Here is a 24,695-nt window from a genome sequence, read left to right as displayed (position 1 = left end):
CGGACAAAACAGGCCACATCCACACAGAATTTGAGAAGTGACGGATTAAAAACTGCGAAGCTTTTAGGGGCCAAGAAACACTATCCCTAATCTTTTCATTTGGATTATAGGATAGATCGAGGGGAAGTAATGTTCTCACTGCTTCCATTCTCTTGGTTGAAAGGATTTAAAAGTTGTTTGCACATATAAACCAGGCGATTTGTAAGTTGAAAAGAATGCAAGTTTCTCGGATACCGTTCAGGGGTGAAGGGCAAATTAACATAATAATAAAAAGATCAGAGAGGAAGGGACAAGTGATAACTATCTGGTGGTCTCGAAAAGAGGAAAGGGTATGATTTTTAAAAATCTTTATTGCGGGTGGGAAATACAAAATGAACGCATGCTTATTTTTTCAAAAGAAGCAAACTTTGAAAAAATATATGGTGGTGAGTTAATGTTCCCCATACTCCCCTCTCATCACCTTGAAGGTAGACAGTGTAACATTTGGGTGTATATTCCTCCAGATGTGTGTGCATATGAAATATGTGTATTTTCCTATATAAAAATGTGCATATAAAATATACATACATTTCCTATGTAAGAATTTCCACCTATGACATAAAAGGTCACTAATTATATCCGAGTGAGTGGCAGACATTTACTTACAACTTTTTTCTGCATTTTAACAAATGTGGAATCATACCATATATACTGCTCTTTTTTACAACCTCCTTTAAAAAAAAATTTAATGTAAGCTTAAACCTGTTTGCCTGATAACAGATGTCCTTTTACATAAAGTATTTCTCAATGTGTATACTCATTATTTATTTAACTATTTTATTTATATGCCAGTGGAGAGTTATTTGCACTTTATCATTATCACTAAAATGTTGTAGTAAATATTTTTAATGCACTGTATAAGGAAAATTTGAAGATTGTGGGGACAAATGGAATAATAACTGTAAGTTCATATATGTCAAAATTACCTCCAAAGAGGTTTAATTTTTTTAATGTATCACCAATAGTGTGAGTGTGACAGTGTCCTTATATGCTATCATGACACTTAGAAAGTTCTTTCGCACAATCTGAATTGCATAGAAAATAGGCTTCTTTGTTGGAAGTGGACAGAGCTTCGCCAACGTGGAGGGCAGGCTGGGAGAGGTGAGGGGTTCGCGAAAGGACCACGGTCTCGGGGAGCCCCGCTGCGTGTCCGACGGGAGCAGCGAGGGCTCCTGGGGGTCGGGGTGTCTGCAGGGCTCCGCACAACTCACGGGGGCCACATACCGCCGCCTGGAGCACAGCGCTTTCTCAACAGATGGAGAATCCGTTTTTAAACTAAAGCTAGAATGGGCTTCCACGGTGCCTCAAGGGTCGAATTTCCTCCCAACGAAGGAGTGTTACTGGTTTTAGGGAATTCCCTGGCTGCAGCGCAGGCCCCCCTACCCCGCCCCCTGTCCGCCCCGCCCCTCCCGTGGGCAGGAAGTCGCGCTCCCTGCGGTTTGTGGGCAGGTACGGCTGTGCGGTGTCCCAGACACCCCGCCCCCTCCACCGCCCCAGCCCCCATCCCCCCAGCCCCCACCGCCCGCTGCGGCCGAGTCACTCCGCACCTGCTGGCGGTGCTGTTTGCAGCTTGCAGTCGCCTGCGTCTCAGGTGTGGCTGGACTCAGGAGTTGTGTTTCAGGTGTGGCTGGACCCAGCACGCTGGGGACCCACAGCCGACCCTTGAGCGCCCTGAGGGTTCGTTCCTGCCTTCCGCGTCCTCCTTTTTCCTCCCGCGACAGGCAGGCCCACCTGTGGGTAGAGGACAGTAGGCCCAGGCTGACCTGTAATGCCACTCAGGTGCGCTGAGGAAACTGAGGCCGGGGTAGGAGCAGCAAGGTTGTGAAGCCTTGGCCAGGAGAGCTGCACCCACCCCTGGCCCCAGGTCCCCAGCCAGTCCCCTCTTCCTTGGCCCTGCAGACTGCAGAAGCCTCCAGCCGCCCCAGCACGCTGCTTCCGGCCTGGTGTCATTGGCCAATACGGAATTTTATGACAATTCAGATTAGTTGCCAACATGTAAAAACACTGAAAATGAAGTATCTGGCAACACTATCAGTTGGAGAATCTGCCATCCCGGTCTGCTCAATTTCTAACGTGACCCAGGCGTGGTCTTTCTCATTGCGACTCCCAGGGCACTCCTGCTGGCATCGGTGTTTGTCCCCTGCTGGAGTCCAAACTGCCACGGGGGAGGCCCCCAGAAAACAAGTCCTTTATTTCCTCTGATACTCGATGCTGTGAATTGGCCAAGACGTCCAGTGTGAGGCCGAGTTGGGATTGGTACTCTAATGGCCCAGAGGAGTAAAGTGACTTGTCCAAGGTCACCCAGTCAGGTAATGGCAGAGGCAAGACCAGAGAGCCCGCCTTCCTGACCACTGGCCCATTCTCCTGGCTGCCCGAGGGACCACCTGTGTCATTAAAACAGCCGGTGGCCAAAGACAGTGCACGTGATTGTAACCTGGGCTGGAGAGACGCCCTCAGAGGGCGGCACGGCCCTTCCTTTTAGGAGCTGCTTGGCACTGCGGGCAGCTGTCCCCCGTCCTCTCCTCCTCCTCCTGCGAAGTCCTGAACGTGCTAATGTGACCCCGTTGGAAATTCGTGCATCTAGCCATGAGGGGAATTTTCCCAAACGTTCAAACTTGCCAACTATAGGGTGGATGGCGACCAGAAAAGTAACAGCCACACCACAGTGCCAGCCCTGTCATTATTCTGGGTTCTGTCCCCATTTTTCACTGCGGGAGACAGAAGGAATTGGCTAGACTAGCAGAGGGCCTACAGTGGTGGAGACTCCCCATCATAAACCCAGCACAGGGAACCACGGCGGGTGGAAAATGAGTTGTTAGAGATAATAACTGGGGTGGGAAAGAAGACGTACAGCTGGAACGGTTTCTGATTTTACTCCGAGGCACTTCCCACCCGAGACCAAAGCATGTAAAAGAGGCCAGAGACCCTGATGTCTCTCCATCAAGGAAGTAAGAGTCCGAGGCCTTTCTGTTAAGTTGGCGCGTGGACTATCTATCCGTAACAGCACTGGCCCCTCAGATGCATCCTCTTACCTCCCCGCAGCAAGCGAACTGCTTACAAAAGCGACATTTTTGCGAGGAAGGCTCAATTTGGATTTGCAATCAAGAAGGCTTAACAATACCCACTCTATATGAAATTACCACCCCATTTTAATAAGGTCCAAGATGTTTAATAGCTCACTGAAGGTCTCACAGCAAATTGAGAACAGAAATAGAAATAGAAGAGCTGGCTCTTTCCTGAGAAACGCTAGCTCATTGGCTTTTTATCTCCAGAAACACTTCTCCGTTGCCCGCTTCACAATCCCTCTGCAATCTCTCTCTGAGGTGATATCACTGTCAGGTAAAATGATTTTATTTTTTAAAGGTGGCATATTGTACATGTAAAAATAATTAGGTCACTGGTTGTGCTTTAGCACTGGTTTTTTTTTTTTTGGTGTGGCTGCCTGCCTGGAAAAAGATTTAGGGTACCCTGAAGTTCTATGAAGATATTGTACAACTTGACAGTGGAAAATATCTCACACACACACACACACACACACACACACACACACCCTTTTATCACCACCCAGAAAAACTTGGGAAATTTACATTTTCTTACAGCACTTTTTTCTCTTTCCCTCCCTCCTCTTTCTAGCTCTCTGCTTTTAATTTGGAAAACATGACTCCTTAGTCTCCCACTCTCCTGTAGGCCTTTGGCGTGTCTGGTGTGCCGCTCCTCGGCGTCAGAGACCCAGGCTTCCTCCACCGTGTTCCTCATCCTACGTAAGTCCAGCACATCAGCAGACAAGCTCCAGGCGATGGGACAGAGGGACAGCAGAGAAACCTGTGCACAGCGCTCATAAAGGGACGGGCAAAGTAGGCTCACAGTTGTGAGTACAGGAAACAGTTTGTTGTTATTATTTGTATCAGTAAGATGTGTTATTATTTATGAATTATTCCATGATTCGCCACATGAACAACTGTAAACCTACTTTTGCTCACCCCTGTACATTTCTGTCCTTGAGAGAGGGTACCTGGGCATTGCCACGTCACATTTCTGCTGGCAGCCCAACACCACTCAGTGAGTAGAGTGAGTGGCAGAGCTGAAATGAGAACCCAAGCGTCTAGCTTGAGTCTGTGCACTTAACTATTGGGCTAAATTGCCACTATAGATAAGAAGGCAGTAACAGCAGCTTATTATTACCTTCAGATCACTTGCCTATGCCTGTACTCTGCCATGAAGAGACCATTCCACGATCACACTAGGTATATCCCCATTATCCTCACTATCCCAGATCCCAGTGAATAAAGTTACAGAAAGGACACAGGGTCATAGATGGCGTCTACAACAGATAGCACTGCAAAGATGCCAGCCAGATGGTCCTTTATTTCAGCCATGCATTTACCATCTCTGGATTTGCCTAATTCTAGCAGATGCATGAACACACCCTCGTTTTTTTATATGCTTATTTGTTTCTGGGGAATGTTACCACCACATAGGGAGAGGGGCGTACACATATTACTGGTTCCCTGGTACCATTCTTGTTTACTTCAGAGTCACTGCTGGTTCTCAGGCACCAGGAGTGTGATGTTGAGAAGGGAGAATCGCAGACACAGTAGGGTGAAATAGAGACACGGAGAGGGTGGGACAAGAGGGAATTTGCATTTATTGAGGACTCATTGCAGGCCGCACACTGTGCTAGGCCCTTTCTGTTTAGCATTTTGTGAACTCTTTAGAGCAGCTCTGAGTGGCAGGCCTAGTATTATCTCCCTGACAGGTGCACCTTAGATCTGACCTCCTGCAGCTTTGGCTTGCCCAAGGCCACAGGCTAGTAAGTGCCAGAGCTGGGGTTCAAGCTCAAGTCTGTCTGCTTTCCAAGTGCATGCTCTTACCTTGTCATCGACTGTTTTTGAAGCACCAGAAATGTTGGCTGGGCAAGCTTGGGAGCACTCCTCCACCATCGATCCTGTTCTCACAGCAGTGACAGATCATCTTCTGCCTTCCCAGAGGTCCCTGGGATCTGGCTCTCTCCCTCCAGGCCTTGCTACACTTCAGATCAGCTCCTCACGGCTCTGCTCCTGCTGGATCAGAAAATCTCAGAGTTCACACAGATGCGGAGAATAGCCTGCTGGTTGCCAGAGGGGAGGCGGGTTGGGGAGCTGGATGAAAAAGGTGAGGGGATTAAGAAGCACAAAATAGTCATGGGATTTAAAGTACAGCAGGGGGAATACAGTCAATAATAATATAATAACTATGGTGCCAGGTGAGTACTTGAAAGATGGAGGGGACCACTTTGTAAAGGTTATGGTTGTCTAACCACTATCCTGTACACCTGCAACTAATACAAAAATATTGAATGTCTGGCTGACGTTGCTCAGTGGATTGAGCGTGGGCTGCAAACCAAAGTGTCACAGGTTCGATTCCCAGTCAGGGCACATGCCTGGGTTGCAGGCCATGACCCCCAGCAACCACACATTGATGTTTCTCTCTCTCTATCTCCCTCCCTTCTCTCTCTAAAAATAAATAAATAAAATCTTTAAAAAATATTAAATGTAAATGGTAACCAAAATATAAAATGTAAATAAATAAAACAAAAACAGTAACAGCGGGGGAAAAAAGAGAAAATCTCAGAGTCTATATCCATAGAGAAAATGAAGTCATAGTTTTTGGAAGTAAAATTTGGTATTTACAAGCCTGGGTTTTCTCCCGGCTCTCCCATTTGCTACCTGCGTGACCTCAGGCCGGTTGCTCCACCTCTTTAAGCCTCAGTTGCCTTGTCTGTAAAATGGGAGACCCATCCTTCCCTCTGAGGGGTGAGGCTTAGATGCGAGTGGGCACATCAAGCTTCCAGCTCAGAGCCTGAGGAGGCAGGGGTTTTCTGTATCCGTCACCCGGGCTGAGAAAAGATGAAGACCGTGATGGAAGGAAGATTCTGATAAAAGGAAAATTCATCAGTTGTTTGGTGGGGGGGGGGCGTGGTTGGGCTCTTCAGTTGTCGATGGGCCTTATTTCAGATTGAAATCATGGCCTGACTGTTGCTGCCTACGAAAGTGCAGACCGTTCCTGAGGGCCTATGACCAGGGCAGAGTTACAGCCTGGATGCGGGCTCCTTCAGCCCTTTCGGTGCCTATTTTAAAACAAGGACCTTCCTTGCCTCTTCTAATTCTTCCCAAGCACAGTAAGGCTGACTCTAGAAGAATTAGAAAAACATTCCCAAGTTGACATATTGCCAATAATGGAAGTGATGAAACAACTTTAAGTCCATTACAATAATAACAATTTGCGTTAACAGTACATCATAGTATGTATACTTTTAAATTGTCGGTAGCATTTCAGAACTGTCTGCTTTTCCTTTGTGTCTCTGTCAGTATTGCTGGGCTTTGAGGATGGGTAGCAATTAAGAATAACTCATTCAATCTGTAGAATTCTCTACAACATTCATACTGTCATCTGTGAAGAGTCTGAGACCCTGATCCTTGCTGTGTCTCTGCGACCTTGGTCGGGTCCCCTGAACTCTTTGAATCTTGGCTTCCTCAACTGGAATCTGGAAAGAAAAGCTGTGGCCTTTTCTACCTCATTAGGGACCTGGGAGAAGCAAAGAATGTGTTAAAGAGAGAAGCCTTCGCAGCAGCCTACAGTAATGGAGAAATATCAAGGATTAACCTGGCTGGCGTAGCTCAGTGGATTGAGCTCGGGCTGCGAACCAAAGTGTCGCAGGTTCGATTCCCAGGCAGGGCACATGCCTAGGTTGCAGGCCACAGCCCCCAGCAACTGCACCCTAATGTTTCTCTCTCTCTTTCTCCCTCCCTTCCCTCTCTAAAAATAAATAAATAAAATCTTCAAAAAAAAAAAGGATTAAGATGATAATGAATGAACATGTGTCTCAAGTGAGAATGAAAGAAAAAAATAAGAAATAAAGACAAATATGTCCAAAGGAAGAACAGTGTTCCTTGCTTTGCCTGACATCAGTAGCTGAATGAGTTTGGGGGAAGGGCAAGTAACCTCGTCGGGCCTCAGTTTTTTCATCTATAAAATGGGGATTACCGTATATTAACAGCTGTTCCTATTACACAGAATTATGGTATCAAATGGGAGAGTGTGAAAATGTTACTGGAGTAAGAAAAGACCATCCAACTGTTAACCATTATTGACAATGGTGGTAGAAATGCCCAATGAAGTTGCAGTCTTCTCGGGGCTTTGATTGGTGTAGCCACCTTTGGGAATGAAATCTGTCCTGTGAGATCACAGGGCATGGCCTCTTAGCTTCCTCGGGCTGAGTCCAGTGAGTGGGGGCCTGGCCTTGGGCATCACACTGCTGGGATTCAGATCTCACCCCTGCCACTCACAGGCTGTGTGACCTTGAGGAAGCATTTAACTCTGTTTGACTGGGTTTCTCCACCCCAACTCACCATGGAATTGTGTGGATTAGCGACAGGCTAGGAGCAAAGCGTTTAGAGCCATCTCCAGGTCCCAGAAGACACCGCTGTCTTCATGTGTGGGTATTCTTGGTGGCATCGTGGCCCCACACGGCATAATTTATAACATTAGGTATAAAGTTGGCTGATTAAATAGCACCCCAGAGTATGTCTGATACTAGAAAAATCTGACTCAGTGAAAGAGCATCCATATGTACAGACACATGGCCCAGGCCATTTTGGTTCCTATTAAACAGGCTTGCTTTCCACCAGCCGCAGCAGATGCCTCAACCACCCTCTGCCAGCGGGAGGCGCTGGCAGAGCCCCTTCGTGTCCCCGCCCAGAGTCCTTGGGGAGCCCGCAGAAAACCTGTTTCTCTGCCTCACATTTCCCAGTCCCCAGGCCCTCTTTCCATTCTCTCTGTTCTCTGGCAGGATAGGGGTACCCGCACACGGCAGATCTGCTGTGTTCCACCCTGGAGACAGCAAGTCCATCACCCGCCAAGGACCCTGATGCCCTTTTGTGAGAGACCTCTCTGGGTGGGGCAAGTGTTCCGTTCTGCTCCAGATGCTTCAGTTCCAGAGCAGTTTGTAACCTGCCAGCGGGTGGGGCGTGTCCTTAGTGGATGAATGAGAAGAAGAGTGAGGAGCTGAATGAGATACGACACCACTGAGTGACAGGTTAGTGTGCCAAGAGGTCCGTGGAGGCCATAAAGTGGAAACAACAGGAGTGAGTAAACATGGGTAGCAGAGGCATAAAATTCTGTATCAGGGGTACCAAAAAAAAAATAAGGTATTTTTTTTAGATGACATTCCAGGCACAGTGGAGAATCATGGGAACATAGAAACCAGGGTAATGAAATGAATTCATAGGGTAGCAATTCTAAAACCAGAATGTGAGCCCTGGCTGGCGTAGCTCAGTGGATTGAGTGTGGGCTGCGAACCAAAGCATCCCAGGTTCTATTCCCAGTCAGGGCACATGCCTGGGTTGCAGGCCACGGCCCCCAGCAACCGCACATTGATGTTTCTCTCTCTCTCTCTCTTTCTCCCTCCCTTCCCTCTCTAAAACTAACTAAATAAAATCTTTTAAAAAATAATAAAACCAGAGTGTGCACCAAAACCACTTGGAGGGCTTGTCAAAACAGATTGCTGCGCACCCCCCTCAAGAGTTTCTAATTCAGTAAGTCTGAAATTTACAATGCTAACAAGTTCCCAGGTGATGCAGGGACCACACTTTGAGAAACACGGTCAAAGAGAATCCCAGAAGAGTGCATTGTTCATAAATGGGCCGCAGGACGAAATAAGGCTGAAGCAACAATCGCTGGAGGTCTGCAGGGACAGGGGTGTCCCAGGGGACCCCCAGTGCCTCAGCTTGTGCAACAGATAGGGTCAGCCAGGGTGTCGGGGGCATGACTGATCAGACTGGCTGACCAGGGGAATCTACAAGGGCACCCCCACCCATGTGGCCCTCCCGTATGACAGCCAGTCTCCCCAAGCATGTGCTTAGGGGGTGGGGGGATTCCACGCCCCCCTCCCAAAGGAGTTACTCCTTTGCTCCAGCCCCTCAAGGGGCTGCTCACGGTTAGGTACCCGTTCCTAGAAGCCTAGGCTAAGGTGGTGGTGGTGAGGAGCAGGGGGGGTCGATCTGCCACCAGTCCCTCCTGGGGTCCAGCTTAGATGGTGGGTGGTTAAACGGGGTGAGGCTCCCTACGGATCAAAGGTCAGCTGCTCTCCGGGGAGCACGGGGTGGGCTGCCCCTTCGGCGGAGTGGCGGGATTGGAGCCAGCGTGGACGCCGGGACTCACCACGATTTCCGCCTCTGGCGGTCGGCAGTGGGGGGCGCACCAAGACAGCAGTTCGGGAGCTGCGCTGTGTCACCGCCGCGGCGAGGGGCGGGAGGGGAGGAGGGCGCAGAAAGGGCCACGGGCTGGGACGGGGTGGTCGGCCGGATCCCAGGTCAGAAAAGGGAGCTCGGAGGGCTGCGGACTGCATTCGGCTCGGCCCCGCGTGGGACAGGAAGGGACTGAGATTCCAGGTCCGGGCCAGGTCTGTGTGCGCACTCCAGTCCTGGCGGTGGGTGGCACCCCGTCCTCTGGGCCGGCACCCCACCCTCTGAAACCCCCTGCCGCAGGCGCGTGCGCACCCCCACTCACTCCAGCCAAGCCTCGGGGACAGGAACGCACAGTCCCTCCACGTCGCGGCGCCCTCCGGCCCTTCCTGTTCTCAGCCACCCTTCCCGTGGTGTCCCGCTCCTCTGAGACTTACGGTGACAGCCCGACAGCAGTCCTGCCCGTCGCTCACGCGCTGCCACATCGGGCAAAACCACCAGAGAAGGGTGGCCCCTGTCCGTGCCCTTCACGCGTGCCCGGGGCACCGCGGTCGTCCGTCTGCGGCGCTGGGGAAGGTTGTGCTCGGGCCCTGGGGACACAAGGCTCAGGTCAGAGAGAGAGAGGGAGAGCGCGGCTTCCGGAAGCTGGACGATCGGGGTTAAAGTCCCAGCTGTGTGACCCCGGGCAGGTTCCTGAACCTCTCTGAGAGCCGGTTTCCCCCGCGCAGTGGGGGGGACTGTACGCGATCGGGGCTCCGCGAAGTGCCACAGGAGGACGGGGACTAGCCTGCCCCCCTCCCCCGCCCCCGCCCATGGGAAGGAGCTCGATCAAAACCGGTCCCCGAGCTCCTCACACCAGGGTTGTCCCGTTTCTCGGAGGGAGCGGCTTAGGCTGCCCCGTGGGTTGGACTGCCCCGCCCGAGGGCGGTCCGTCTGACCCTCGCTCGGGAGGCTGAGCCCTCCGCTGCTCGCAGCCTGGCGCCACCGCGTCTCCTGGCCCCGAGAGGCCGAGTGGGGGGAGAGGAAGACGCTTCGGCGCCCCCCTTGGACCAGGAGCCAGGAGAGACAGACACGTGGTCGGTGGACACGCAGGAACAGATCACGGAGAGACCGCACCGGAAGGGAGCACGCAGGGAGGGGGGCTGGTTAAATCGCGGAAGGGAGTCCCACCCGGGGACGGCTCCACCGAGACGCGGATCGCCGGGTCGGACCACCCTGGCCGGTGTAGCAGCAGGCGGGTCCCGCCTCCCGGAACTAGGCTGCGAGCGTGGGGCGCTCCATTGGGTAGGGCTGTCAGGCGTCTCCGGCGCTTGGAAAGCGTTCGTGCCCAAACGAAATCTATAAAAAACAAACCCGAAAACCTACTGGCCATGTGCCCCTCCTCCCTTGCAGAAAAGGAATTCCTGGTGTAAGGGGACTCCATGACCACTGCCAGTTCCCTTGGGATCCTCCTTATCCCAAGGGAAGGTGAGCCCTGTTTTATAGGAAAAAGCCCCAAGACTGGTCATTCTCAGCCCCAGATGCACCTCCAGGGCCTAGGTTTTGGATGAAGGCATGTGCACAGCCAGCAGGCTGTGCTCAGTCCAGGGTTCAGGGTGGAGGGCCCTGGCCAGTGCCTTAGGTTTTGTGACTTTGAGCAGTCAGTCCTGGGTAAGTAGCTGTCCCTCGTAAGGGAAAATGTCCTGGTAAAGTCACACCCCCTATCAAAGGGAGCAAGCAACTGTGCCTGGGGTTTGGGGGCCCTAGGGGGCTGTAAGGGTTAAGGAAGTCCTGGAAACTGAAGGCTGACCTCAGTGCATTGAGGTTTGCCAGATGTGTGAAAGGGCCATGACTCTCAAAAGGTTAAAACAGTTTTGCCCCTTCCCAGATAGGTGCATGGGGCCACAGTAGATAGAGATGGTCAAAGGGGGTCTACACTTTGTCTCTTAGGGTCTCCAGAATCAGCTGCTGCAGGGGCAATTCTGGTATTTTGGAACTCAGGCCCTAAAGACTCTTCCCACCTGCTTGGGCAGGGCAGTTAGTCCCTCCTCCCCCACATCCCTGAGTGGCTCCAGCCTCCCTGTGGGTCCCTGCACAATGCCCACCCGGCTTCTGAGCTGTGTTCTAAAAGAGGGCAAGGCTTGGGGGGTCTTCTCCGGGAAGTTTCCAAATGCTCTTTGGGCCATTTTTTTTTCCTTTACTCTCTTTTATGCCCAAAGCAAGCGACCAGAGGTTGGTTAATTGTCTGCCCCTCAACTCTCCCCCCCACCACACACACATTTCTCCCAACTGGTATGACTCCACCTGGGAATGAGGAGGAGGAGGAGGAGGAAGGGCTTTGGCAAAAACCACAAGAGTTTTGGGAGGGAGAGGCTCCCAATGCAATGCCTGGCGTTTTCTAATAGTTCCGATTGAAGCTGGAGAGATGGGGGTTATTTCGCTTATATATGAGCCTCCTTCCTGGGCTTCAGATTACTCAGCTGCAAACTAGGCATGATTCTTAGTATCTTTGTCAGGTCTCTTGTGAGGATGGAAAGAGGTAGGACAGGTGAAATGCCTGGAACAGTGACTGCTGTCATCACGTGGATTTCCCAGACTTTCAGATGGAGTTTCCCTTTGCCCTCCTGGGAAGTCACAGTGTAGGCTCTGAGCTTTCTCTTCTGTGGGCAGCTGTGTACCTTTTCAGAGAGGCCTCTGGGCTGACCTAGATCCCAGAGAGGGTGGGGGGCGCGTGGATGTTGCCTTTTGGAAGGTTAAGCCACTGCTGGGTGTTGAGACATCCCTGCAGGCCAGGAGGGACAAGGCCTGAGAAGAAGGCCTTGGTCCAGGGTCTGAAACTCAGCTAGGACCTGGCCACTTGAGTCAAGACCACTGGTCACTCTACCATTGTGGGAGGAAAGGCACATCAACTTGTTAAGGCCTTTTAGAGGAATGTTATACAGATTAAACAAGAAATGGGCATCAATGCCCTTCGTAATAAAAGCAAATTTCAGGAGAGTAACAGTGAAGGAAAACAACCTCTATCATCTCTGCCAGGGCGAGGAAGGGGGGGCGTTGCCTGGGTCTTTGGGGTCTTTGGGGTGTTGGGGAATTGCTCGTTGACCAGAACCTGAGCCCTTCCACGTTGGTGGCTTGAGGCAGGGGAGGTGCTCAGGGCTCCAGTCCCACGCTGAGTCCTCCAGCTCTGGAACGGGCAGGAGGTGGATGTAAGGCTGTGGGCCGGCCAGGCCTCAGGGCACAGCTCAGGCTGGGGAAGCTGCAGAGTTCCTGGCTCCGAGGACCCGAGGAGGAGGAGGAGGCAGCTGGGTCCGGAAAGCATCCCGTTTCCTGCCCCAGAAGCCTGGCCCTTTGCTTCAGGAGGTGCGGGGACAAGGGAGCCCTTGTCCAAACCAGAGTTCCAGAAGCCGCAGGTTCTGCCTGCCTGAAGGAGAGGCTGTTCTGTGTTCCCCACCAGAGGCTCTGGAAGCCAGCAACTACCTCTGCAGGGTGCGCAAGGGGGTGGGGGAAGGCATCTAGGAGTGATCTTCCCCGGGGCAACGGGACCCCTGGAGGGTCCATCCCGCAGTGCCTCTGAGCTCTGGGTTCCCAGATGGGCCTCCCCAGCTGCCAGGGACCAGACGGGACCCCTCACCGCCCACGACCCCTGCCTCGAGACCCAGCAGCTCCGAACTTCGAGGGTCAACCCTCTGCACCACGCCTGGAAAGATGACCGAAAGCCCAAAATCCACAGGAGCCGGGCGACGCTTCTTGTTTGAAGGGAAGCTCCCTTTGTTCTTCCCAGGTTTTATCAAAGTGGAAAGCAAAACCAATCGTTTCCCGGTCAAAAAAAATATTTTTTTTGCTGGCACCGAAGCAGCAAACCAGCTCTCGGAACCCTGTGTCCTTGTTCCAGGTCTCCTCGCCCCTTCCTTTCGGCGGGGACGCTCGATCGGGCGCGGGGAGGCCCCGCATCTGGCCGCAGCAGGTACTCAGGCCGCGGACCTGCGCACCGGAGGGGCCCGCAGGCCTCGGAGGCACTCCCCGCCCCCGCCGCCGCCGCCGCCGCTCTCCCGAGGCGGGTTTGCGGGGGAAGCGAAGTGGCTCCGCAGGGTCAGCGCTTCTGGTGGCCCGGACCCGGCTTCCGAGTCCATTTAGCACTTGGAGCGCGTCTTATCTCGGCGTCGCCTCCCGGGGGTTCCCACCCGCCTCCCGCGGCCCGGCGCGGCCCTGCCCGGGAGGAAGCGGGCCGCGAGCTTTTGAAGTCCCGAGAATTTCAATCCCACAGGAGCCGCCGGGGCCTAAGCCTGTCACCCAGCGGGGAGGGGGCGGCAGGCTGGGGAGGTGAGAAGCCCTGGGGGCTGGGCCAGACCCTACTTAGGCCGCCGCATCACCTCCACTCCGACTCGATGGGGTCGCCCAGGCCCGCCGGCTGCCGGCGACGCTCCCCCTACGAATTTCTCCTCCTCCTCCCGCCGCGTCGGGAAGAACCGTCAGGACCCAGGGATAACCACACCATCAAAGTCCCCTCCGGACCAGCGCGTCAGAGAGTGTGTTCATCCAGCCCCCTCCTGTGCGCTTCCTTCTTGTGTCAAAAATACGACCTCTCTTCATCTGGTGTTGACGGAAGGATGCTTTTGGGAGTGACATTTGGTTAAAAATTTTTTTTCCTCCTGCGCCCGGGGGTGCAATAGGCCCCTCGCGAAAGGGGAAACTGAGGCTGCTTGGAAAGGGTGGTGGCGGCAGGCGGGAGAGGAACCGGCGCGGGAGCTGGGCTGGGGCTGGGGCTGGGGCGGGGTCGTCCCTCAAGCCTCGGCCCCGGAGCCCAGAGGAGGCAGCCGACCTCCTGGAGACCCTCTGTCCTAGCCTGAGCCCCTTCCTCCCCGGGAGGACCCGGGAGGACCACGCCAGTGGCGCCTCTTGATCTCTCAATCCTGCCCGGCTTGCATCCAGAAGGGGAAACCCAGAGAGGAGGATCAAACGCACAGCGCTCCCAATTGAATGCAAAACGGGGGGCGGGGCAGGGGAGCCGGGAGTCCCTCGGAGGACCAGGCCCCACGGAGGTGCGCGCAGCCGGGAGGGTGGTGGTGCTCTTTGAGAAGGCGGAGGGCTCCCGAGGACAGAGAGGGCGGCCCCACCCCAGGCCCAGCCTTGGGAGGAGGGCACCACCGAGGGTGGGCGACCTAGGCAGCTCTGACACAGATGCTGGGGGCTCGACTTTGACAGGAAGGGGAGAGAGAAACCAGATGGTCCCCCAGGCTCTGGCTGCTGGCTGGGAAGAGCAGGGTGTGACAAAACCCTCAGGAAACTCTGCACCGCAGCAAAAGGCCCTGGGGTTTGACCCCCTCCCGGCCAAAGCACTCCTCTCACCTTTTAAATATCCCCCAGGATTTGGGGGCTCGCGGTGCTCAGCAGATGGTGGCTTTGGGAGCCCCTGGAGGGGGGGGGGATGTCTGTGTGGACACGACCCTCTGAATCTCTTCCCCAAGTTAATGAGAACCTTATTGAATGTGGGAGATGAGTCGGAAGCAGGAATGAGAAGCGCTCTGTCCTCTCCTTGAACCCCTCGCTTCCTTCACCTCCTCCATTAGCCCACAGATAGGAAGACTGAGGCAGGGAGGAGAGTAGAGAAAAAGAAAAAAAGAAAAGTAGGAGGTAGAAAGACAAAAAAAGGATAATGATATAAGGACTTTCCTTGTGAATCTCAGAAATTGGGGCTTTGTCTTGGGACACTGGAGAAGGAGGGGGTGCAGGGGCAGCCCTCGGCGGTTTAAGGCTGAAAGGTCTCAGGGGGTGGAGAAAGGAGAGCTGTAGGCGGCAGTGCTGAGAAGGGCCAGCCTCCCACCCTCAGCCAAGTGGGGGGAGACCCAGCCCACCAGCCTGGCCCTGACCGCTTGCTCGGAGTTCCCTAATGGCTCCTAGCTGGTCTTCCCTGGAAGAGGACCTGTGAGGGAACCCGTGGGCTGCAGCTCAAAGAGACATCAAGCACCACAAATGTCCCCCCTCCTTTCCCAGCTCTGCCACCGGGGTTCTCCTTCTGTCCTCAGAGATTCATGAGAGCCCCAGTCATTTGCTCTCTCTGGGCATTTTTGGTGATGTCTCTCTTGGGGTCGAAGGCTCGGGTGGGGGGAACCCCATGAGTCAAACCTCTGCGCACCCCAGTGCTGTGGCTCACGCACTCTGAACCCCTGGCCCAAATCTCTGGAAAGAATAGTGCCTTCTCCCAGCGAGGGGCCTTTGGCACTGCCGCTGTCGGGGCCCTATTAGTGGGCGCCTTTCCTCTCAAATACCCCGTTTTGGGGGGATGAATGCATTCATTCTGAATACGGGCAAGAAAAGAAGGAAAGGCCACTCTCAGGACCTCTCCCCGCCATACATACCTGAAGTGCAGGTGAGACCCGAACACACGGGAAAGCACTTTCTTCTGCGGATACACCTGGAGGTCCAGTTGGGCTGTCGAAAGCTTGAGGCCACCTAGAAGGGAAGGGGGGAGATAAAAGAAAATCTGTGAACATTTTGAGTCAGCAGCCAAGGCGGGTCTTTAAAGAAAAAATTTCAGACATTTATCTCTTGCCCTGTGGGGGTGGGGGGGGGGCGGGAGAGCAAAGTTCTCTTTTGATTCCCAGGAAGAGGGAGATAGCTGGGGGTAGGCGGTGGGAGGAGGAAAAAAGGGGAAAGGATACCCCAGGCTCAAGCTCTCCAGACAACTTGGGGCGGGGGGGGGCGGGCTGGAGGGAATATGTTTTTGGACAGCTCGCAAAAAGGCTCTGGAGCCCACTTGAGGTTAGCTCTCCAGGGACAGGACATTGTAATAACGCTGGGAGAAGCGAGTCTTGTGACTCGGCCTTCATACTCCTAAAATACAGTTATGGATTCTTTTGCCAGCATTAGCTCAAGGCACCAAGTTAAGAAAACCAAGGCCGAAGCAACAATTAAAAAAAAAAATCAAAATCATAGTCAATTACCGAGCCCCGCGGCCCCTGCGGAACTCGCCGCCGTGCGCGTTAAGCTCTGTTTTCTTTCTGCGGAATTCCATTTGCATCCCCTCTGCCTGGGTGTCTCCCTCTCTCAGTGTGTGTGTCTCTCTGTTTTCACACTCTCCTCCCCATTCAAGCAAGGCCCACACCTGGCGCATCACTGCCGAGCCATTAGCTGCGGGTCTCCTTTCATCTTCGCTGTGGCAGACGTTTCTATTTATCCACTTGAGCTCGCCGAGTGGCGTCACCAGCGGTACTGTAATGACGATTGCAGCAGGAGGATGACAGCTTAGAAAGAAGAGGGCAATGGGGCTTCCTCCCAGAGGCGGTGCGGCGCAGAGGAGCGCTCGCAGCACAAGGTGACCCCAGCTCCCCACCGCCGCCACTGCCGTCACCGTCGACACTGCGCTCCGGCCGCGCTGCGCCTACCCAGTCGCCTGGCTTCCCTTTCTCCCTCCCGCAGCGAAGATCTGTCGGACCTCTGGGGACCCAGGGAGCCGGGGGCTAGGAACTCACTCGGGGCTCTCCCCCTCCTTCCTCCTGAGAGCCCCGGGATGGAGAGCCGAAAGGACATGGTTATGTTTTTAGATGGGGGACAGCTCGGCACTCTGGTTGGCAAGAGGGTCTCCAATTTGTCGGAAGCCGTGGGCAGCCCGCTGTCGGAGCCCCCCGAGAAGATGGTGCCCCGCGGCTGCCTGAGCCCGCGGGCCGGTCCTCCGGCTGCCAGGGAGCGCGGCGGGGGAGGTCTGGAGGAGGAGCCGGTCGACGGACTAGCAGGAAGCGCTGCGGGGCCGGGCACCGAGCCGCGGGCAGCCGGGGCAGCCGTACTCGGCCCCGGACCTCCGGCCGCCTCGGCCGACAGCCACTCGGGCCAGGGGCAGCCCAGCAGCTCGGATACTGAGTCGGATTTCTATGAAGAAATCGAGGTGAGCTGCACCCCGGACTGCGCCACGGGGAACGCCGAGTACCAGCACAGCAAAGGTAGCCACCGCGCCCCCTTTCCGGGCCTCCCACCGCGCCCACCTTCCACTTCAGTTCGGACGGGAGGAAGACGCTCCTTTCCCTCAGGGGGGTCGGGGGGACCCACTTAAGCAACTCTCCCCTGCTATCTGCGCCCTGGTGGGGGTCTCCTTCTGTGCTCTGGCATTGGCGGGACTGAGGGTGACAGCTGTGCTTTGCGGGGAGGAGGGAGACGAAAGCCCTGGGTTTGAGGGGGAATCAAAGTGCACCCCATCCTCCCAGAGTTTTGTGGTACTGCTGCAACTGCGCCTGGAAGATACCTTCCCCGGGCGTGGGCGAGATCAAACGCGGGCTCCGGCAGTTTGTGGCTGGCGGGGTGTAAGGCGCATCCAGGCGCGGAAGCGCGGAGTCCATAAAAAAACCGTAAAATCGCCACTGACCCGGGCCGCCTGGGTGCTGAGGCCCTTCGACCAGTTTGCACGTCCGTCAGAGGTCCAAATTACCTTGTCACTTCCCGGGCTCGGTGGCGCCAGGTCGGAAATGGTCCCAATGATCTAATTGCCTTTGGTCTCCGGTTGCATTTGAAAAGGCAAAGCTCTGGCCCTCCCCCTTTCCCCTTTCCTTCCCAGTCCCACTTCTCCACCCTAAGGAAAAGGAGCTGCAGGGGGCGGGAGCCCCACCCTTCCTTGGGTTTGGCCCAAAGGAGGGGGGTGGTGGCTGTCACTGCTTGAGCTGGAGATCCCCTCCCTGACCAGGGGCTAGTTGTGGGGTGGTCGTTAATGGCCAGGAAGGGAGTCTCCCTGAGAGGGTGGAAAGCTAGAGAACCCCCCAGCAGACAGTCCTCTACAAAGCTGATGGGGTGGGTGGGAAGAGCCTACTAGGGAAGGAAAACCATCCCCTGTTCCTGGCAGCCAACTCCAGGTGGAGCATTCACGTTCACAAGTTACCACCTGGACCCTGACTCCCTAACCATAGCATGCTCTTTGAACAACTCATACTCTCCTCAAATATTCTAAGGGGATAGGGTACTCGCACACACACTCCTCTGCCATTCCTGCAACACATGCCTCCACACAAAAGCAAGGAGAACAGTTCGTGCCCAGCATCCCACAGTGCACTGAGACCCAGAGTCCAGAGTACTCCAGCACAATGGTGCATGTCGATTCACTTGCCTGTCAAACATTCACGGCCTTGCCCACTCCTGGCAAGAGTGGGTAGAAGGCTCAGAGGGGCTGCATTTCACCTGAGCCCCAGGGCAGGTGGGGCTTCTGTGCCCAGCAGAGCATACTGGTCTCCTAAACAGCAGCCAAGCCAGGCCTAATGGCCGCTGTGTGTTCATCTGAATGGTGAGCCCCTGTCCTTCCTTCCTGGGTTCTTGAAGTCCTCAGCACCCCAGCAGAAGCAGTGACTGAGCCTACTGAGGGGGGAGGGGGAGTCTCTTTCCACCCTGGGCCTACAGCCCCCATCAGCAGCGTTTTTGTGTGTTGTGTTGCTTGTGTGTGTGTGTGTGTGTGTGTGTGCGCTCTGGGCTTCCTGCGCAGGGCCAGGCTCCGAGGCGCTGGCCAGCAGCCCCAACAGCGGCAGCGAGGCCCCCAAGAGCAACGGCGGTGGCTCGCAGGGCACCCTGACCTGCAGTGCCAGTGACCAGATGCGCCGATACCGCACCGCCTTCACCCGGGAGCAGATTGCGCGGCTGGAGAAGGAATTCTACAGGGAGAACTACGTATCCAGGCCGAGGAGATGTGAGCTGGCTGCCGCCCTAAACCTGCCGGAAACCACCATCAAGGTATGTGGTCTGGAGGCCAGGGAGATGGGGCGCGCCCACTCAGGAAGTAAACACCATTGCCCCGTTCCTACATCGTGGGTGAGCCAGCAATCGGGGTCTGTGGTCTCCCTGCCCACGTGGCAGCTGGGGGTGTCCAGGCCTGGGGTAGGCGCCAGGAGTGGCAGATGTACCCTCCCTGAGGTTGACTCTGTCCCTAGCCAAATAAACAGCAGGGTTGGGGTGCCCGTGCCCGCCACCAGGAAGCGTCCCGAGGGAGAGCGGCTGAAGGGCGTGTGTTTCTGGGGAAGCGCTGCCTGCCGCTTCAGACCGGTGCCCCCACTGCCGGGGCCGACGCGTGGTTCTGGCAGTGCAGCGGATTCTGGCTGCGGGGGCAGAAGAGGGCAAGGACGGACCCTGGTGTCACTCTCTGAGCCTCGCCTAGAGGGATTCCAGCTCCAGGTGGTGCTGGTGGGTGGGGGGGTGGTAGTGGGGGAGAGCCCCTGCCCAGAGGCTCTTCCGTGGCTCCTCCGGGAGCTGCGGGCTGCGGACGTCGCCCCCGCAGCGGGCCAGGACTCGCGGTCCCCGCGCCCCGGGCCGAACGCGGCTCCCCAGCCCGCGCCTCTCTCTCCTCCAGGTGTGGTTTCAGAACCGGCGCATGAAGGACAAGCGGCAGCGGCTGGCCATGACCTGGCCGCACCCGGCCGACCCCGCCTTCTACACGTACATGATGAGCCACGCGGCGGCCGCGGGCGGCCTGCCCTACCCCTTCCCGTCGCACCTGCCCCTGCCCTACTACTCGCCCGTGGGCCTGGGCGCCGCGTCCGCCGCCTCGGCCGCCGCCTCGCCCTTCAGCGGCCCGCTGCGCCCGCTCGACACCTTCCGCGTGCTGTCGCAGCCCTACCCGCGGCCCGAACTGCTGTGCGCCTTCCGCCACCCGCCGCTCTACCCGGGCCCCGCGCACGGACTGGGCGCCTCCGCGGGCGGCCCCTGCTCCTGCCTCGCCTGCCACAGCGGCCCGGCCAACGGGCTGGCGCCCCGCGCCGCCGCCGCCGCCGCCGCCTCGGACTTCACCTGTGCCTCCACCTCCCGCTCGGACTCCTTCCTCTCCTTCGCGCCCTCCGTGCTCAGCAAGGCCTCCTCCGTGGCGCTGGATCAGAGAGAGGAGGTGCCCCTCACCAGATAAGGGGCCGCCCGCGGGCTGCGGGCTGCAGGACGTCCGTGGGGGCCGCCCCCCCAGACTCAGCCGGCGCCCCTCCCTGCCCCCAGGGCACCGAGGGGACAGAAGAGGGCCACCAAGGACCAGCGGGACGCGGCCTCGGGGATGTGGACGCCCGGGAAGCGGCCTAGGCTGGCGCGTTTGGGCAGCAGGATCGGGAATGGGGAGGCAGAGGCCGAGGGGCCTTCCTCTGGGGCGACCCCTCTTCGCCCTTCTGCACTGGACCCTCTGCCCCGCACCCGGGTGAGGCCGTGGCTGCAAAGCTAAACAAACTTAGCAGCAAAAGCAACCAAGATCCAGCCCCTCAGCACCCCCACCCCTCACTTCACACCCCTTCCTCACCGGATTACCCCCCCCCAGCCCCCCCCAAGGCCAAGCTGAAGCACTGAAAGGGAAATTGCTGTCTCTCTAAACAAAATGCTGTGTATGCAGAGCGGGTGGAGATTAATCTTTGCCAGCTTTCCCAAGGCATGGCAAGGGGCTTGTGGATGGCAATACACCGGCCATCTAGGGGAGAGAGTGAAAGCGATGATTTACTACCACGGAGAACGCTGGCCCTCCCCTGGAACCTGGGGCTCTCCTGCCTACCTGAAACCTCACTTCCACAACCTCTTCTGGTTCTGCCACCTACCAGCACCTGACCTCTTGCCTCCCTCCTAGCTTTGATATCGCTCAACTTGCAACTTCATCTCCAACCCCCCACGCCGTCTCCACCCTACCCGCACTTTTTTTTAAACGTTGTCAGGGAGGCCACAGAATACCGCCCCCTGCACCCCCCCCCCCCAGGGTCCCTTTTTGGCTTCTACCAAGCCTCTTCTCCCTGGGCCTAACTCACACCCTGATTAGTCAGTGATGTGTGTGAGAAGGGTTTTTGAATGTTGAATGTATAATAATGACCACTATGCAGCCAGCCACGGAGGCCAGAGCTGAGCTGTTAACAAGGCGCCCAGGGAAGAGCTTAGGGAGCAGGACCTCATCTCCCTCCCTCAGTATCTGGAGGCCAATTGGAGGTTATTTCCAGCCTTTGCCTTCACCAGGAGCTTTCTGGCCCTTCCCTTTGCACTGGGCGTTTTATATCATTCTTCCTTTAATTTTCCTCCCAAGCTGCCACTGGAGCCAGACTTTTACATACTTGTGGGAGTCTGCCCCTTTTGGGGACCTTGTCTTCCCCCCCTGCCAGGGTTTGTTTGGGAGCCACTCCCTAGCTCTCACTCCCACATGCATTCTTGCAGCCAGTTTCTGAGATTTAGGAGAACCTGTAACCCCCAGTGCAAGCTTCACCCCGGCTGGGAGGGAGTGGTTCTTCCTGTAGGCCATGAATTGGCTTTGGTTTTCCTTGGAAGCCCAAAGAATTTGCTGTTACAATTTGTTGACCATATTGCAATAAAAGCTGGACATGATTCTCACTTTAGCATTTTAATTTTTTTTTTTTGGTAGCAGGCAGTAGGTTGACTCTTTGAATTGCTAGTTCAGCAGGGAGGGAACCAAAAGATGGACCCACAGAAAGGGAGTCTCCCAAATTTTTGCTGGGCACAGGCAGGCTCCAAACCGACATTGCACAGAGGTGGAGAAGGCAGGTTCCAAGCTGCCCTGGGGTGCATGTCTCCTTAGTTCTTTGCATGCTGGGGGCCTTCCAGGGCTAAACTGGCAGAGTGCTGACCCCACTTGGGGCTCACCCCTGCCATGCTTTCTTCTCCACTTTCTCCAACCCTTTAAGGAAAGGTGACTCTGGACTAGAGTTTTTGTGGCTCCTACTCCAACCCAAGTAGAAACAAATGAGGCTGTGGGGGTGGAGCTTGAGCACTGCAGAGAGAGCTGGGTTTGCTGGTCAGTCAACCTGGGTCTGAAAATTAGGATTCAGGAAATGAGGGAGGACTCCTTGGTTGGGATGGAACTGTCTGAATCCTTTTCAAACTGAAAGTCATTTACAAGGGTGGATTTCTGGACTTGTTAGGGCTAGGGGACAGACAGTCCTCAGCAGCCACCTCACACCCACCTTCCATCCCCATAGGAAAGCCACTGTGGCTGCCTCTGAAGTCATGCTCAGGTAGGGGAGAGATGGGTGTCCTCAGCAGGCTGGGGGTTGAACACGCATGGACTCCAAGGGTTATCCGTGGGTATATTGTGAGCAGGGGTGGACTTCTCAATTGGCCTCCATCCTTCTTAGAGCTCCAGGGCAAACACTTCTGCACACAGAGATGCCTGCTCTCCCAAATGCAACCTGTGCTGAGGTTCCCCGCATCCTCCCTGCCACTTTGCCATCCCCCATCCCTGCATAGCTCCCTCTGCAGCTGGGAAGCTCCCGGTGCCAAATCCAGGCAAATTTCTCGGTTACTTTGCATCGGGCCGAGATTGCTTGCGACAGGTAAATGGGCTGAGGGTTGCCGTAATGCCAGGCGTATTTTCAGTTAATAGGGAGGGAAAATGAGGTGTCTGCAGCGATATTGGAAAGTACAAGATCGATGATCCGGCCTCGTGTCCAATCAGCAGCCTTTAATTGACTGTATTTTCTGGGTAATTGAGCCTCTCTTCCTCTAAATTGAAGTGGAAGATATAACAATACATCTTGCCAGGAGGAATTACTCATTACTTCATAATGAAATTTCCCTTTTGCCAAGGTTTGCGGTTTGGCGCTAGGCACTACTAGTCACACTCCCTCCCCCACCCAAGCACCTAAAAACAGGTTTGCCCGCCTGCACCCTGCAGCCACAAGTGGCCTGACACCTCCATTAGGGTGGTGGGGGAGGAGGAGGAAAGACCATGAATAAGACATTGCCTTTCCACAGCCTTAGTCTCTTCATCTGTAAAATGAGAAGGCTGGACCAAGCAGCAGGGCTGACATGGTATTATCGTTGTCCTCTTTTAACTTTTTGAGCACCTTTTGTCCCATTTCGGTCCCATTTTGCAGGTGGGAAAACGGAGGCTCCCCATCTCACACAGCTAAATAGTGGCCCAGGCAGTTCGAGCTTCAGGCTCCAGCTTCCTCTCCTTTGCCCTGAGCCTATTTGGGGCCCGTAGGCCATGGTAATCCCTCTCGAAGTCGGACTCACACTTTCCCTGGGCTTCTCAATCCAGCCGGGCAGGGTGGGCGGGGTTCTGTTAGCGCAGACCGGCGCTTAACCGCGGTCTGCGGGTCCCGCAAGACCCGCCGCCTTGCAGCCCCCGTGCGCGCTCAGTGCGGGCCGTCGTCCGCTTGTTAGCCAGTGATTGATTGCCTTATTAAAGCGTGTTCTTGTAAGTGTGACCAAACTGATTGCATTGCATATGTTTGGGATAATGCTCATTTTAAACAACAGGATAAAGAGGATGAGCTCGGCACAGCCTCGAAGACGGAATGATTCTGGCCAGAAGCTCTAACTCTGGCATTAAATTGCCCAGTTACATAGCAAATCACTCGGTTCCTCCATCCTTGTCCCCATTTTTTCCCCCCTGACTTGCAGTTCTATTGAATCCTCCGATGTGGTCTGCCCCACGCATGGCTTCTGTCCTCCCAGCGGAGAACCCTGCACCCACACACCCCGGACATTCAGCCCCACCCCCTGCCCCCATCCCCGGCACAGGGAAGAGTGATTCAGAATGCCCCCTTTCCTCTTTTCCACTTTTTTTTTCCAGTGGCGTGGGAAATCGTGAGCAGCAAAGTCCCCTGTACGAGGCGGTGCGGAAAGTCCTGCTCAGGAACCTGCACAAGCACCAGAAGTTTCTGGCAACAGTAGAGCTGCAGATCAGCTCAAGGAACTGTGACCCTCAGAAGGACAAATGCCTCTGCGGCACTGTCAGGCTTAAATCCAATCCCTGCCCCACGTTCTCCATATCTGTTCTGGGGGCCCAGCAGCACTGTGATGAGTTCGAGACCACAGACACCCCCCACATGGATGTCAAGGTGCCGAAGAAACTCAGCGAGAGTAAGAAAAACTGGTCATGACGCTGGCCAAGAAGTATGATGCCTTTTTGGCCTCAGAGTCTCTGATCAAGCAGATGCCATGGATCCTGGGCCCAGGCCCGAAGAAGACTGGCATGCTCCCTTCCTGATGGGCCCACAATGAGGACACGGTGGCCCAAGGCGAAGAAAGAGGTACTGTGTCTGGCAGTGGCTGTTGGTCCCAAGAAGATGACACAGGATGAGCTCATGTCCAACATCCACTTCGCTGTCAATTTCCTGCTGTCGCTGCTCAGAAAGAACGGGCAGAACGTCTGGGCTTTGTCCAGCAAGAGCCCCGTGGGCTAGCCCCAGAGTCTGCACCAGGGCGCAGCTTAACAAACCACACTGCCACCATTAAAAACAAAAAAAATGACAACGAAAAGAATGTACCCTTTCACCCCAGGTCTCCCTGGGGAGCATGGTCCTAGGGGTCACAGCAAACGTGAGCTCAGGGCCCTGTAGCAAGCCCAGTGTCTCCCCACCCCCACCCTCAGACCTTTCTCTGAAAGTTGAAAAGATTCTTTTGTTTCCCAGGTTTCTCCCGCTCGGTTGCTTCCATTATTCCTCAATTGAGGGCACCCCCATCCCCCACAGGCACCATATGTCTGCCCAAGAGCGTGGATGTCGCAGCAGCGGGCAGTTG

At 55.3% G+C, this 24,695-nt stretch overlaps 1 protein-coding gene, 1 long non-coding RNA gene and 1 pseudogene across 7 annotated transcripts; 2 read left to right on the top strand and 1 right to left on the bottom strand.

Annotated features, from left to right (window-relative positions):
- Window positions 1-332: 332 nt before the first annotated feature.
- On the bottom strand, window positions 333-10,128 carry LOC123811928. Of its 6 annotated transcripts, XR_006784460.1 has the most exons (5): window positions 10,115-10,128; window positions 9,698-9,850; window positions 4,911-5,099; window positions 1,587-1,770; window positions 333-1,282 (listed from the first exon to the last, which is right to left on the bottom strand). It is a non-coding gene; the product is annotated as an uncharacterized LOC123811928 (long non-coding RNA). The 6 variants fall into 6 exon arrangements; XR_006784459.1 differs by lacking the exon at window positions 10,115-10,128 and having other exon boundaries at window positions 4,911-5,177; window positions 9,698-10,108; XR_006784462.1 differs by lacking the exon at window positions 10,115-10,128 and having other exon boundaries at window positions 333-1,286; window positions 9,698-10,108.
- A 6,618-nt stretch (window positions 10,129-16,746) lies between these two features.
- EVX1 (even-skipped homeobox 1) lies at window positions 16,747-20,100 on the top strand. Its single transcript, XM_045828849.1, has 3 exons — window positions 16,747-17,173; window positions 18,694-18,938; window positions 19,552-20,100. Exons 1-3 carry the CDS (start codon window positions 16,747-16,749, stop codon window positions 20,098-20,100), a joined length of 1,221 nt encoding a protein of 406 aa, XP_045684805.1.
- A 2,072-nt stretch (window positions 20,101-22,172) lies between these two features.
- LOC123811076 lies at window positions 22,173-24,388 on the top strand (annotated as a pseudogene).
- Window positions 24,389-24,695: the final 307 nt, after the last annotated feature.

The sequence above is a fragment of the Phyllostomus hastatus genome, unplaced genomic scaffold (assembly GCF_019186645.2).
Source record: "Phyllostomus hastatus isolate PE091 unplaced genomic scaffold, TTU_PhHast_1.1 phas_scaffold_78, whole genome shotgun sequence".
Taxonomy (NCBI): domain Eukaryota; kingdom Metazoa; phylum Chordata; class Mammalia; order Chiroptera; family Phyllostomidae; genus Phyllostomus; species Phyllostomus hastatus.
This window is presented reverse-complemented; position numbering and strand designations above follow the sequence as displayed.

Excerpts from the sequence above, each read along its gene's own strand:
- EVX1 (XM_045828849.1), top strand. The coding sequence starts at position 16,747 with ATGGAGAGCCGAAAGGACATGGTTATGTTTTTAGATGGGGGACAGCTC. Across the intron at positions 17,174-18,693 it reads CGAGTACCAGCACAGCAAAG|GGCCAGGCTCCGAGGCGCTG; the intron begins GTAGCCACCGCG and ends CTTCCTGCGCAG. Across the intron at positions 18,939-19,551 it reads TGCCGGAAACCACCATCAAG|GTGTGGTTTCAGAACCGGCG; the intron begins GTATGTGGTCTG and ends TCTCTCCTCCAG.